This window comes from Bos taurus, chromosome 5 (assembly GCF_002263795.3).
Source record: "Bos taurus isolate L1 Dominette 01449 registration number 42190680 breed Hereford chromosome 5, ARS-UCD2.0, whole genome shotgun sequence".
Classification (NCBI taxonomy): domain Eukaryota; kingdom Metazoa; phylum Chordata; class Mammalia; order Artiodactyla; family Bovidae; genus Bos; species Bos taurus.
This window is the reverse complement of record NC_037332.1, coordinates 44,342,539-44,358,683: the sequence shown is the minus strand read 5'-3', so window position 1 is coordinate 44,358,683 and position 16,145 is coordinate 44,342,539. Positions and strand designations below refer to the sequence as shown.

Below are 16,145 nucleotides of genomic sequence, written 5' to 3'. Positions count from 1 at the left end.
AGTCATGGTACACAGTTTTTAGGTGGCATGTGGGTCTGTCTTCCCAGACCAGGGAGCAAACCTGTGCCCTCTGCCGTGGAAACACAGATTCTGAACCATTAGACTACCAATGAAGTCCTTAATTTTATTTTATGAAAGCTTATTTTGCTTTGAAAATACTTAGGGTAACCTCTTAAGCAAAGAATAAAAAATTTTTTTAAGAAATGGGAGAAGCAGAAATAGGAAAGCTGGAGAAATAATTACAAAGAGGAAAGTTCTGCTGCAGAGATCGCATTATTTTTTTTTTGGCTAAGGCGGATCTTACTTGCAGAATGCTGGGTCTTTAGTTGGAGCATGTGGGATCTAGTTTCCTGACTGGGGATCGAACCTGAGAACCTTGCATTGGGATCTTTAGTCTTAGCTACTGGACCACCAGGGAAGTTCTAGAGACCACATTCTGAAAGGTAGAATCCAGTAAAGTGTTCAGAGGACAAAAAATCCTGTATTTTGGATGAAGAATGTATTGTAACTGAAAGTTGGATCCCGCTGTTCACTACGCAAAAGCCAATAAAGAGAGTCGTGTCTGACTCTTTGCGACCCTGTGGACTGTAGCCCACCAGGCTCCTCAGTCCATGGGATTCTCCAGGCAAGAATACTGGAGTGGATTGCCATTTCCTTCTCCAGGGGATCTTCCCGACCCAGAGATCGAACCCAGGCCTCCGTCATTGCAGGCAGACACTTTAACCTCTGAGCTACCAGGGAAGCTTAATAAAGAGACCAGGGTGGTGTAAAAGAAAGTTTGCTTTATTTTGAATGCTGGCTACAAGAATGGGAGGGGTGCGGGGAGGGGTGGGGTAGGGGGGAGGGGATGCCTGTTCAAAGACAGATTCCCCCCAAAACCCCCCATAGTCAGTGGACAAGAGCTTTTATAGGCTGAGGAAGGGGGTTATATGCAGAAACAGTATGATCAGCTCTGACAGTCACCTTGAAACTGATCATGGGCTAGTCTGACCACTGTCATGTGGTTTTAGGTATAGTGAATCTTCAGCTCTAGGGTTGATTTGTTTCCGTTTCCTTGAGGCCAGTTCTCAGAATTGTGGCAGCTTATATCCTGGGTCCTGCTCCATTTCAGTACGACAGAGTACCTCAACAGACCTCACTGATTTCAACCACTTTTGGGAAAAGAGCCTTGAGTCTTCTTAACTTTTCCATTTATTCACTATTCAACAAACATAGATGACTAGAAACATTTCATAGGGCTTAAGAACATTAAAGTGTATAAGATACAATTATTGGCCTCATGGAGTTCACAAATAATTAGTATATAACTTAAGTGTTTCAATCCAGTAAGCACCACAGAAACAGAGGACAGTGCGACTGAACTATCTGGAAATCAGCTGCCAGAAAGATAGGAGAAAAAAGAGACGATATTTCATAAGAGAAGGCATAGATAGCGTGTCAAATACTGCCAAGAAGCTAAGGAATTAAGGGAAGTGGCAGATGGATTTACTGTTCCACTAGCTTTGTTTGTAGTGATGCTTCCTAAAGGCCCACTTGACTTCACATTCCAGGATGTCTGGCTCTAGGTGAGTGATCACACCATCGTGACTATCTGGGTCGTGAAGATCTTTTTGTCCAGTGCTTCTGTGTATTTTTGCCACCTCTTCTTAATATCTTCTGCTTCTGTTAGGTCCATACAATTTCTGTCCTTTATTGAGCCCATCTCTACATGTCTCCAATTTTATTTTTGTCTTTGCCTTTTAATATGTATATATTTTTAATTTTTATATATTTATTTTGGGCTGTGCTAGTCTTTGTCGCTCTTAGGGTTTTTCTCCAATTGCAACAAGCAGGGGCTATTCTCTAGCTGTTGTGCTCAGGCTTCTCACTGTGGTGGCTTCTCTTGTTGTGGAGCACTGGCTCTGGGGTGTATGGGCTTCCGTAGTTGCAGGTCCTGGGCTCTAGAGCACAGGTTCAGTAGTTGTGGTGCATGGGCTTAGTTGCAGCAAATGGAACCTTTCTAGATCAGGGATCAAACCCTATGTTTCCTGCACTGGCAGACAATGACACAGAAGTTAGCTTTCAGAGATTCTCCTGGCCAAACCAGGGACAATGAGAACATCAAAATAAACAACAGCAATGGATTATAGCAGATAGTGGAGGTGATGGAATTCCAGTTGAACTATTTCAAATCTTAAAAGATGATGTTGTGAAAGTGCTGCACTCAATATGCCAGCAAATTTGGAAAACTCAGCAGAGGCCACAGGACTGGAAAAGGTCAGTTTTCATTCCAATCCCAAAGAAAGGCAATGCCAAAGAATGCTCAAACTACCGCACAGTTGCACTCATCTCACACGCTAGTAAAGTAATGCTCAAAATTCTCCAAGCCAGGCTTCAGCAATACATGAACTGTGAACTTCCAGATGTTCAAGCTGGTTTTAGAAAAGGCAGAGGAACCAGAGATCAAAATGTCAACATCTACTGGATCATCAAAAAAGCAAGAGAGTTCCAGAAAAACATCTATTTCTGCTTTATTGACTATGCCAAAGCCTTTGACTGTGTGAATCACAATAAACTGTGGAAAATTCTGAAAGAGATGGGAATACCAGACCACCTGACCTGCATCTTGAGAAACCTGTATGCAGGTCAGGAAGCAACAGTTAGAACTGGACATGGAACAACAGACCGGTTCTAAATAGGAAAAGGAGTACGTCAAGGCTGTATATTATCACCCTACTTATTTAACTTATATGCAGAGTATATCATGAGAAACGCTGGACGGGAAGAAACACAAGCTGGAATCTAGATTGCCGGGAGAAATATCAAAAACCTCAGATATGCAGATAACACCACTGTTATGGCAGAAAGTGAACAGGAACTAAAGAGCCTCTTGATGAAAGTGAAAGAGGAAAGTGAAGAAATTGGCTTAAAACTCAACATTCAGTAAACGAAGATCATGGCATCCGGTCCTATCACTTCATGGCAAATAGATGGGGAAACAATGGAAACAGTGGCTGACTTTACTTTTCTGGGCTCCAAAGTCACTGCAGATGGCAATTGCAGCAATGAAATTAAAAGACGCTTGCTCCTTGGAAGGAAAGTTATGACCAACCTAGACAGCATATTGAAAAGCAGAGACATTCCTTTGCCAACAAAGGTCCATCTAGTCAAGGCTATTGTTTTTCCAGTAGTCATGTATGGATGTGAGAGTTGGACTGTGAAGAAAGCTGAATGCCAAAGAATTGATGCTTTTGAACTGTGGTGTTGGAGAAGACTCTTGTGAGTCCCTTGGACTGCAAGGAGGTCCAACCAGTCCACCTAAAGGAGATTGGTCCTGGGTGTTCATTGGAAGGACTGATGCTGAAGCTGAGACTCCAATACTTTGGCCACCTGATGTGAAGAGCTGACTCATTGGAAAAGACCCTGATTCTGGGAAAGATTGAGGGCAGGAGGAGAAGGGCACGACAGAGGATGAGATGGCTGGATGACATCACCAACTCAATGGACATGAGTTTGGGTAGACTCCGGGAGTTCGTGAAGGACAGGGAGGCCTGCTGTGCTGTGGTTTATGGGGTAGCAAAGAGTTGACATGACTGAACAAATGAACTGAACTGAACTGAATGGGTTATGACTCATTATAATTGGAATAAAGTAGGAAGCCAAGGGTCCATCCTGATATAATGTGTCATGCCTGCATGTGCACTTAGTCGTGTCCGACTCTGTGACCCCATGGACTGTAGCCCTTCAGACTCCTCTGTCTGTGGGATTATACTGGCAGGTAGCCATTTCCTTTACCAGGGTTCATCTTGACCCAGAGATCGAACCCATGTCTCATGTGTCTCCTGTATTGGCAGGAGAATTCTTTACCATTGAGCCACTGGGGAAACCCATACTGATATAATAAGTGAATATAAAAATCGAAATTTTGATTAGGAACAAAATTTCTCAAAGTACCTCACCATGTCCCAAATACGTCACAGTGGAGGTGACTTGCAGACATCACCTTGATCAAATGATCAATGTGTACATCATCAGTAATAGAACATTTCAAAACTGCATGTCACCTGTAAGGATGCAATGCGAAGAACACAAAATCACTTCTATGGTATCCCTGCCAAAGGTGCATAACCTAATCTACTCCACAGAATATCAGAGAAGCCGTACGCCGTTTTACACCATAGGTGGCTGAGGTCTTCAAAAGGGTTAAAGTCATAAAGTCATGCAAAAGATGAAAACGGGATCTAGACTGAAAGAAACTGAGAAACATAACACCGACTAAAACACTTGATTTTTTTTAATTAAGAAAATCTTTTGGGACAACTGATGAAATTGCATAGGATCTGATGATTAAGTGGTCCTAATTTGTCAGTGTTCACCTGCTGATTTGGATGATATTTTGAGGAGTTACACACTGAAGGATCAGAGCCACTGGGCACCATTTTGGCAGAATATTCTCAAAGTGTTCAGAAAACATAAAAGACTGTAATGTACTTGCAGATTTTGGGGAAAATTGACATTATTTCAGTGTCTTCAAAAAGTTAGAAAAACTCATTTTTAATGTTATACTTCAGCTAGAAGAGACAAATAAATGAATAAATAAAGTATGTCTATCAAATGATAACAGGCTTGAGCCCTAGGGCATTCTAACCCTTAAATATCAGTCAGCAGAGAAATAGCCAGAATGGCTGTGAAGGAAGCATCAATGAAGCAGGATGTAAATGAGGAGAAGCTGAGGAAGAAAAAGTTTTTAAAAGTAGGAAGTGGTTCAGTCTGTCAAATGCTGCGGAGAGATCAAGTAGGATGAACAGAAATCGGGTGATCAGTAGAACTGGTCTCAAGGTGTCCTGGAAGGTCAGGCTGGAGCAGTTTTCAGCTGAGTAAGGACAGCAGTCAGATTGAGAAGAGTCACAAAGAGAAACGGAGGTGAGGATGTGGAGTGGGTGAATATAGATAACATCCCAGAAGTGTTGCTGTTAAAGAAAATAAAAAATGTTGCGGTTGGAGGGTTATGTAGAGCTCACAGAGAGTTCTTTGTAAGAAGCAAGTTTACCAGGGCAGTCTGTACAGTGATGGAGATGATCCAGCAAAGAAGGAGAAACTCAGGATGCAGGAAACCCTCAGCCTAAACTGGAGTAGGGAGAGGGCTGTGATGAAGACTGCATATTGAGACACTGCCACTGGGAGGAGCAGACGCCCTTCATCATAGTGATAAATGGGAACGAAGTGGGGATGGGCCCAGGGAAAGATGTGAGCTCTATTATGGTGGGGATGAAGGGAGAATTTTCTGAGTTGCTTCTGTTCTGTCAGTGTAACGTGAAGCCAGGTCATCTACTGAGAGCAGAGTGTGTTGAAGCCCAGTAGTTGGGCACGTATGTTAGGACTTTGAAATGAGAGGAGAAGCAAATAGTGACAGCATTTTAAAGAGTGGGGACACCAATACAGAAGAACTGCAGAGAAGTGACTATGATGACCAAGCAGATTTGAGTGCCCATTTGAGATTTATGTTTATGAATTTAAGGTGAGGGGAATTCCTTGGTGGCCCCATGATTAGGACTCTGTGCTTTCACTGTTTAGGGTGCGAATTCAAGCCCTGGCTGGGGAACTAAGGTCCCAGAAGCTGTGTGGCACCACCAAAAAAATTTTTAATTTAAAATATTAAGTGAGATCTCTCAGTATGCTTATGGATTTCTCGCAACAACACCCAGCTGTTTCTTTACAGGTGAAGATGTAGGAAATACTAAGTGTCAGATCATTTTTTTCCCCAAATATATACATATGTATTTCTTCAGAGACATTACATGGCTCTTAACAAATAAAGACAAGGTATGAATTGCAAAGCTTTTAATGAAAACGTTTGTATTTTTTTACAGTTTGCATAATTTCACATCTATTTAATAGCAATTAATTCAATGCTTGCAAGCTCATCTACCTCTGAATTTGTCATAAAGTGTGAATCTAAGTTAATAAAATTAAGGAAAAGCATTAGCTTGTCTAATCCTTCTTTATGTTCCAGAATCAGCAAGATGCATAATGAGTTCTTTACAAAGGCTAAAATAAGTTGATGTATAAATTGTGAGTTTATTTTTAAAGCTATGTAAATGCAACATTTCTACAAAAACATTTAAATCAAAGGCCACATTGTATGAAAACAAAATTCTTAATTCAGGCTGTTTTCATAGTTAGTCATTTGACTAACTGTCAAATTCATCTCCTTTTGGCTGGACAGATGAAAATTCACATGCCTACACAGTGGGACTTTGCCCAAGATCAATTCACTTAAAGATATTCTTTTGTAATATTTGTGTTAAATATTGGGGAATACTTGTATCATTCAAAATTAAGTCTGGGTTATTTCTTTGATTAAGAACTTAATGTACTAGAGATACATTTGCTAACTAAGGTTTTAGACAAATATTCACCAGCATTAGTTCTGTTAAGAACCTGAAAAATGTTGTAGTAATATCAAACAATTAACACATGAGGTAAACATCAAGCCTCTTAGAAGAAAGACCACATGCTCCTGCTTCTGTAAAAGCATTATTTGTTTGAAAGAGTGGCAGTATAACATTTTACTCAACTATTACTTCTTAATATGAAAAAGAGACAAATGAGCAGAAGAAAGAAAACAACAGAGTTACAGTTTGCAACCCCGAATATAACTGCTGACATCTCGGTTTCGACACTTGTTTTTCCACGCCACCCTGTAGAGAAAGATGAAATACATGGTAATAAGGTTAAAACATATCTTCATTGTGTTATACATATTTCAGATCCTTTGGGAGAACAAAATTGTTTATTAATATATGAAATACAGGCTACAGACCGATCCAAGTATTGCTATTTATTAACTGGAGACGTGTATACCAAGGAGTTCACATCTCTCCCAAGCCTTCACTAGAGCACAGAATGCTGAACACAAATATTGAGTCTTGTGTAGTCCACAACACAACTGCAAAGCGTGTTCCATATTTACTTACTTTCAAAATTAATTTCAAGATATGACAAGAATTGGTAGAGTATGTAGAAACTTAAAAACTCTAGAAGCCCTTAAAATAAATTGAGGAATAAAAGAATTAGATTCTGAATCGGTTAAAGTAGATTATTTCTATGTAATACACTGTTGAGCATAAATCTAATTTTTTAGATTTTCAGTTCTCAGTAGCATACCTTGGTCTTTGAGAATATTCCCTCACTTGTCTCATAACAGTAGGGTAAAACTATAAAACAGTAGGGTAAAACTCCCCCCGACCCTTTTTTTTTAAACCGCACCACATGGCCTCTGGTATCTTAGGTTCCCCAACCAGGTACCAGACCCCCACCTCCTGAATTGAAAGCACAGAATCTAAACTACTAGGGAAGACTGCAGGTCTCCCTTTTAAAGCCTAACGCATGCCTTGCTCTGTAAAAGGAACTTACATAGTGTTGCAGTTTGAAGTTTATACTTCAAACACAAACAAACCAGCTCATAGAAAAAGAGGTGAGATTTATGGTTACCAGAGGTGGCTATTGTGGGTGGCGTGAGGGGTGGGGAATTGGATGAAAGCAGTGGAAAGTACTACAGACTTCCAGGTATAAGATAAACAAACACTAGGGATGTAATGTACGACATGATAATATAATGAATAGATCAGAGTGTAAATCCTAAGCTTTTCATCACACACACAAAACTTTTTCTTCTGTTTCTTTAACTTTTTATCCATTGAGATCATGGGTGTTCACTAAACTTACTGTGACAATCATTTTGGGGTGTACATAAATCATTTATACTGTACACCTTAAACTTATGAAGTGCTGTGTGTCAATTATATCTCAACAACACTGGACGGAAAACAAAAAAATAACATACCATGCTGTAATGCCTTGCCTACTGACAATCGTCTTTGCACATGCTACAGCTTGAGTGATGTCATCTTTCAGCATAGCTGAAAAAGAAGTGGTGAGAAATGAGGAGAGTGCTCACAGGAATTTCATGTAAATTTTAGGTTCAGCCAGCTTTATTCTCTTAGGCTGAGGAAAGAACAACTAAAATTATTTTTTTAAGAGTCCCTTTATCTGTGAATATTGGGAGAAACTCTCTCCATTCCATCTCACTTGGCATGAAATAAAGCATTTTGTTTCTCATTTGCCAAAGTCATTGGAAGCTCTGGAACTATTAACAAATATGATAGAAGGTTCTCTTTTCACTGGACACTGTGAAAACCAAACAAAAACAAACAGAAGAACCTGGTCTAGCAGTTTTTTGCTCAGCAATTCTACTAGTGGAAATTTATTCCAAAAAAAATAATAAGATATGTACCCAAGATATATATGTTAATACAAGAGCTGGATTGATAAATTTTAGAATATTTATATAGTAGAATTCTATTCATCCAGAAAAAATAATAAAGATTAATATTTGTTAAAAAATTATTTTTTACAGTAAAGAGCAAATTGTAAGCTGGTAAATATAGTTCAGTTTCATTTTTGTTGAAGCACATTGCTTACATGTTTGTGGGTACAAATGTGCATGATACAGCTTTATATTCATGTACATGAGTGATATATATCCTGAAAGAAGATGTGGATACCAAAAGTTACCAGTGGTCATAAATCTCTGGGTAGTAAGAATTTTTATTCAATGACCACAGATTATTATATAATAAAAAATAATTTTTAAACCCTAACAATTAACTGAATACAAAAGAATATCCAGAAACTAATCTTCTTTATTAGGAATTTTAATATTAAAAATTAAACAATATCAAATTTGCAATACTTCTCAATATTTTATGCAATAATATTATATGCAATAAATATTGTATGCAATACTTCTCAATATTTTATGCAATAAATATTGTATGTATGCAATACTTCTCAATATTTTATGCAATAAATATTGTATGTATGCAATAAATATTGTATGTAAATAAATATGTAGCAAATACATATTTGCTAAGTAGCTTCAGTCGTGTCCGACTCTGTGAGACCCCATGGACTGTAGCCCCTCAGACTCCTCTGTCCGTTGGGGTTCTCTCAGGCAAGAATACTGGAGTGGGCTGCCATGCCCTCCTCCAGAGGATCTTCCCAACCCAGGGATCAATCCCGTGTCTCTTACGTCTCCTGAGCTGGCAGGCAGGTTCTTTACTACTAGCCTCACCTGGCAAGCCCTAAATATTGCATATGTTATCTCAATTTGAAAAGGAACTCAATAGAATATTTGTTTCATTCTGATTAAACAAATCCATATATTAAATTGTTAGAATGGTAGTGATTAAATATGAAGTGTAGTTTTTAGAGATGCACAGTAAAGAATTTAGAAATGGAAAGTAATAATGTTTCTAATTCACTTGAAAATCACTCAGCAAAAAACCACCAACTGGATAATATATACATAAAAGCAGTAAACATGACAAAATGTTAACAACTGCTAAAGCACATATTATACTGTTAAAGTACACATTTATGTTGATATACTAATGTTTCAAATTGTTCACATATTTAAAATATTTCATAATCAAAATTCTTTCATTTTCCAACAAAGGAGTATATATTTAAAACACACACACACACAACCTGATTATCCCTAAACCTTTCCCAAACAAGGTAAGTAGGAGGAATAGCATTGCTCTTTACAAAGCATCAACAAGTCCAGTTATAATAAAGTGATAGATCATTCCAAAATTTTTTGTATGTTAACAAACAGCAACCTTTTATGATACCAGCTGTTTAATTTCTTACTTAAGGACTTAGGTAGATAATAACGCATTTCTAGAAGTTAAGATGGAGTTTTTCTAGGTCCCTCATGAACTCTTCAAGACCTTTTCATTTGTATTAAATCTCTCTTCTTATAGGTACCACCAAATGGGACCTGTGCCATCACTTAACATTATCTTGTCTTACCACTGCAGGATACACCACAGCCGTTAACTGCTTTTGGGGTTTTGCCATCATTACACCACCATTTGCTGTTGATCTGAAATATCCCATAATCAGTGCTTTTGCTTCCAGGATTGTAGTTTGTAACTCGTGTGTTATAACGGCTTTCTCCATAGGTCAAACACATCCCTGAAAAAAAATGTATTTTTAGTAATAAACAGCAACATCATATGCCTTATATTTCATAGCACAATTCTATTTTACTAATGATTTGTTTCAGAAGCATAAAGATATATTTTACTTGTAAATATTTTAACACTTGGTGTTGAGGGCCCTTAAGAGAATTCTTTTGTTAGCCAAACATTTGAAAATACTAAAGAAATAAGATAACATATTGCAAAAATATTAAAATAGCTGTGTCTTCTATTACTATTACCCTTCCCGTGCTCCCATCCCTAGGTAAGATTGAGCCTAGAGTGGAAAAAGCAGCAGAGTTGGTGAGTCATTAGCAGCAGATGTATATGCTAATGGGAAAATACCTTTATTAGAAAAAGTAAGGATTTTCTAGGAGAAAGAAAATTTCTTATGATACCTAAAGGTGAATTTGGGTATCAAAATAGAATCCAGACAAGAATCATAGAATAGGAAAGACTATGTCATCCAGCCAGCCAGCCAGTTGCTCATTCGTTCAAAAATAACTTATGGAGGGGAAATATATGAATTCAATCTGAAAAATACAGTGAGGACGTTGACAAATATGGACTAAAGTACACAGCCACTTTTCCTTAAGGTACATCTTTAATTCTGTGGAAGAAAATGAAAATTAATTAATGGAGAGTTAAAACAATAAGATATATTTTCATGCTGCATTTCAGGGATCCTTATGTAGATATTGATTGAGGGAATTAGGTTCCTACTGTCCCTGTTTTAAGAGTTCAATGTAAGTTTTAAAAAACTTTGTTTCAAAGCTCAACATCATGGTAGGGGGATTAAAAATGAAAAAAAAAAAAAAAAAGCAACACTGCCTACTTAGGCTTGCAGAACACGAGTTCCAAACTGGAAATGAGTAGAGTCAAACACCAAGGGCTTGACAGACCTATCCCAGCTTCTGAAATATATCTTAGAGTCAGCCTTCATGTGCCAGCTGGCAAATTTAGTGGCACTAGAGGAGTATATGGGAATCTGGCATGCTTAGAATGCTATAGAATTTGACCCTCCCATGACTCATTCCTTCACCTGGTACATCTGATTCTAAAGGAAACTTTGATGTTTTTAACCATTGTAAATGTGCAAACCTGCCAAGAAATAAAAAGGCCCATTCACTCAAAGTCTCTTTCTTCTTCCTCTGTTAGTGTCTGTTCCACACCTGGCTAACTGTTTGAAAGGATGAAGAAGAGTTAACTTACAATTTGCCAGGCTGACTCCCTTATAGCCATCCAGTCCATATCTTCTCAGAGTTCTGGCAAGCTCACACTTCTCAAATTTCTTGCCCTGGACAGTGACAGAAAGGAGGAGAAGCCCCAGAATAAGGACAGCCTTCATGTTGACTGAGAAGCCAGACCTCCAGGCTGACCAGGGTGAGCTGGACTTGGTATTTAACATCTTTTCAGTTCCCTCTTCTCTGATCAGTTTGGGGGCTCCACCCTTAGAGACATGTGGAAAGCAGGGACGTTTTATTACTTCACTGACACTAAAAGTTTTGTTCTGTATGTTTGCAGAGGGATATTCTGGTGTCCTAAGAGTTAATTGCAAGAAAATAATGAAATATACTGCTCAGGAAGAACTGGGATTAGCACTATTGAATTTGAGCAACTATAAAGGAAAAAAAAAAACCCTGAATGAACATTTTACACAACTGAAAATGAGTTCCCATCTTGATTAACATTCACTTGCATGGTGTTGTTTTATATGCTTTCATTATATTGTCTTCATCTTTTTCCTTAAAATTGTATTATATACATTTTTATATATGTATATATTTATTATATACATTTATGTATTATATACACAAAACAACATGACATGCTCTCTGGTGTTCTGACAGGTATGTAGCACCACACCATGTTGCTCAACCAGATTCCTCTGCCAACTTTTTTGGTGTCTATTACAAATTCTTATTTTATGAATCAGTGTTTTACTATAATAAGTAAGCTCATGTGAACAATATTCCTAACTCCTTTCTGACAATGCCTTATTTCACATTTCCATGTTAGAACATATAATGCAAAAGAACTTAACAGTAAAGCCTACAGAAAGATAACAGAATACGCCACCTAAAAATCTTCCCCTTTAGCACAAGGATTATTTTGAGCTGAAGACAACTGAGAAGAAACAGATCCAAGAAAAATTCTCTGCCCTCCTCCTGTTTTCCTGAAAGCAAAGCATAAATTTGTGCAGATATTAATCACCAACAACCTTGGTGATTATTGACACTTATCAGCCCCAAGACAGCAACAGAGGATTCAACAAAATAACCTTTACTGAGTAGCTAGTATCTTCCATCAGTTTCTAATGTATTTATTGTTCCACAATTTGCCAACCTTGAAGCCTAGCACTGGTTTCCTCTGTCTTGTTGCTACTTTAAAAGTATATTGTTCTTTGGTCAAGATAATCTGTAAGTCCAAGTTCTAACCATGTTTTTAAGTTACTCCCGCTAACATTTCTCATAAGTATATATGAGATCTATATGTTAATATACTTGTTTACTTTTCTCTTGTTAATCTTTTGCACAGAACCCCAGCCAAAAACTTAATAAGGTAAAATGAAACAAAAGTTTCCTCCTCTACAGTTTCTAGTGATGAGAATGAGACAGTGAAAGGTTGGAACACTCCACTCTCCCTGGAGACTGCAGTTGAGATATGGGATAACTGACAACAGGCCTGAGAATTTTTACCGTCAGTCTCCCAGCTCTCTGTCTGTAGTGCACAGTCAAAAGAGGAAGATAACAGTTTTTCCTTGTCCCTTTGTGAATTCACACTGGCAGAAGAAAAACATTTGTGAAAATTGATCTTGAATTGGGACTCTTGTGAATTTGGTTTTGGTAATCAACACCTATGGTTATTGATTCTTAGTCTTCCTGAAGGAGTCATGCTTTCCTTTGTCGCTGTCATTTGTCAGAAGAATGAAAAGCCGTGAGATGAGAATCTCCATTTGTTTTATGTATTGAGAACTTGGCTTTGTCACCAGTGAGAATACTCCCTCTGGGTCCTGCCACTGGGGGGTGCAGGTTGTCTGTCAGGCTTGCATCAGCAGCTAGCCAGCCAGCTGGGAGCCTGAGACATGAAGTGACAGGCAACACTCTCTTTGTCCAATCATGCCAGCCTTTAGGGGAGTTTGAATAAAGTATCCAAGTCCATAAGAGGCCATAATGGCCTCTACCTTTGTTGCCTGGTTTTGAGGGGAAAACTCTCCTAGTAGTATCATCTTCTGGTAACACAGGTTAGGAGGCCAGTGATTTAAGGTGTCACTTGGTGGGAGATAGAGGTTTCTTTGCTACCTGTGACATGGAAGGTCTTTGCTTTCTTAGGCTTTCTCTGGAGAGGCTCTGCATCTTGAGAGGGCTACATTTCTTAGGGGACACCTCTCATGTCCATGGGTAAGCCCTAATATTGTGTTTTTTTTTTTAATTTATTTATTTTAATTGGAGGCTAATTACTTTACAATATTGTAGTGGTTAACATCAACATGAATCAGCCACGGGTGCACGTGTGTTCCGCATCCAGACCCCCTCTCCCACCTCCCTCCCCATCCCATCCCCCAGGGTCATCACAGTGCACCAGCCCTGAGCACCCTGTCTCATGCATCGAACCTGGACTGGCGATCTGCTTCACATATGATAATATACACGTTTCAACGCTACCCTCTAAAATCATCCCACCCTCACCTTCTCCCACAGAGTCCAAAAGACTGTTCTTTACATCTGTGTCTCTTTTGCTGTCTCACATATAGGGTCATCATTACCATCTTTCTAAATTCCATATATATGTGTTAATATTAGTATTTTTCTTTCTGGCTTACTTCACTCTGTATAATAGGCTCCAGTTTCATCCACCTCATTAGAACTGATCCAAATGCATTCTTTTTATTGACTGAATAATATTCCACTGTATATATGTACCACAGCTTTCTTATCCATTCACCTGCCGATGGGCATCTAGGTTGCTTCCATGTCCTGGCTATTGTAAACAGTGCTGCGATGAACATTGGGGTACATATGTCTCTTTCAATTCTGGTTTCCTTGGTTTGTATGCCCAGCAGTGGGATTGCTGGGTCATATGACAGTTCTATTTCCAGTTTTTTAAGGAATCTCCACACTATTCTCCATAGTGGCTGTACTAGTTTGCATTCCCACTAATATTGGTTTTAAGTCATAAAAAGACTCACTGGTTTGAAGTCAGAACTGAAATACGTATACTGAAGATTTGTAGTTTTATACCTAAAAGGATTTTTAAATTTTTATCTATTTATGGCTGAACTGGGTCTTCGTTGCTGCATGCAGGCTTTCTCTGGTTGCTGCAAGCAGGGGCTGCTCTCTAGATGTAGGGAGTGAGCATCTCATTGTAGTGGCTTCTCTTGTTACCAAGCATGGGCTCCAGACCCCTGGGTTCAGTTGTTGCAAAGTGTACCCTCAATAGTTGTGGTGCAAAGGCTTAGTTGCCCCTCAGCATGTGGAATTTTCCCAATCAGGGATCAAACCCATGTCCCTTGCATTGGCAGGAGGATTCCTAACTACTGGACCACCAGGGAAGTACCTAAAAGGACTTTTTACAAGTAAGTTATTTTATTTTTGGCTGTCCCGGGTCTTCATTGCTGCGCGAGCTTTTCTCTAGTTGTGCAGAGAGGGTGCTGCTCTCTAGTGTGTGGGCTTCTCGTTCTCATTGTGGTGGCTTCTCTTGTTTTGGACCACAGGCTCTAGGGCACACGGGCTTCAGTAGTTGGGATTCATGGGCTCAGTAATGCAGGTCCCAGCCTCGAGAGAACAGGCTCAGGCATTGTGGTGCACAGGCTTGGTTGCTCTGGGGCATGTGGGATCATCCTATATCAGGGATTGAACCCGTGTATACTGCACTGGCAGGTGGATTCTTTACCACTGAGCTACCAGTGAAGACTGATTAAAGGATTTTTCAAAGAGCTCTAATCTGGACAGGTTCAACATTGGGAAAGGAGTTCATCAAGGTTGTATATTGTCACACTGCTTACTTCACTTCTACACAGAGTGCATGTGTGCCTGCATGATAAGTCACTTCACTAGTGTCCAGCTCTTTGCAACCCTGTGGACTGTAGCCCACCAGACTCCCCTATCCATGGGGATTCTCCAGGCAAAAATACTGGAGTGGGTTGCTATGCCCTCATCTAGGGAATCTTCCCGACCCAGGGATAAAACCTGCTTCTCTATGTTTTCTGCATTGGCAGGCGGGTTCTTTACCACTAGTGCCACCTGCGAAGCCCTCTATGTAGAGTACATCATGTGAAATTCTGGACTGGATGAAGCACAAGATGGAATCCAGATTGCTGGGAGAAATATCAATAACCTCAGATACGCAGATGACACCACCCTAATGGCGGAAAGCAAAGAGTAACTAAAGAGCCTCTTGATGAAGGTGAAAGAGGAGAGTGAAAAGCTGACTTAAAACTCAAAATTTTAAAAACTAAGATCATGGCATCTGGTCCCATCACTTCCTGGCAAGTAGATGTGGAAAAAAATGAAACAGTGACAGACTTTATTTTCTTGAGCTCCAAAATTACTATGGACAGTGAGTGCAGTCATGAAATTAAAAGACGCTTGTTCCTTGGGAAAAAAAGCTATGATAAACCTAGACAGCAAGTTCAAAAGCAGAGACATTACTTTGCCAACAAAGGTCCATCCAGTGAGAGCCATGGTTTTTCCAGTGGTCATGTATGGATGTGAGAGTTGGACCATCCGTCTGAAGGCTGAGCACCGAAGAATTGATGCTTTCAAACTGTTGTGCTAGAGAAGATTCTTGAGAGTCCCTTGGACTGTAAGGAGATCAAACCAGTTGATCCTAAAGGAAATCAACCCTGAATATTCACTGGAAGGACTGATGCTGAAGCTGAAGTTTCAATAATTTGGCCACCTGATGCAAAGTGTGGGCTCACTGGAAAAGACCCTGATGCTGGGAAAGATTGAGGGCAGGAGGAGAAGAGGGTGACAGAGAATGAGAGGGTGGGATGGCATCATTGACTCAATGAACATGAGTTTGAGCAAGCTCTGGGAGATGGTGAAGGACAGGGAAGCCTGCTGTGCTCCAGCCATGGGGTCACAAAGAGCTGGACACAACTGAGTGAGCAGC

The 16,145-nt window shown here is 39.4% G+C and overlaps 1 protein-coding gene across 1 annotated transcript; it reads right to left on the bottom strand.

Annotated features, from left to right (window-relative positions):
• Positions 1-5,806: 5,806 nt before the first annotated feature.
• Positions 5,807-11,394, bottom strand: LYSB (intestinal lysozyme). Its single transcript, NM_001007805.1, is given in 4 exon segments — positions 5,807-6,680; positions 7,826-7,901; positions 9,859-10,023; positions 11,241-11,394. Coding segments are annotated over 4 exon segments (444 nt in total). The 5' UTR covers positions 11,377-11,394; the 3' UTR covers positions 5,807-6,613.
• Positions 11,395-16,145: the final 4,751 nt, after the last annotated feature.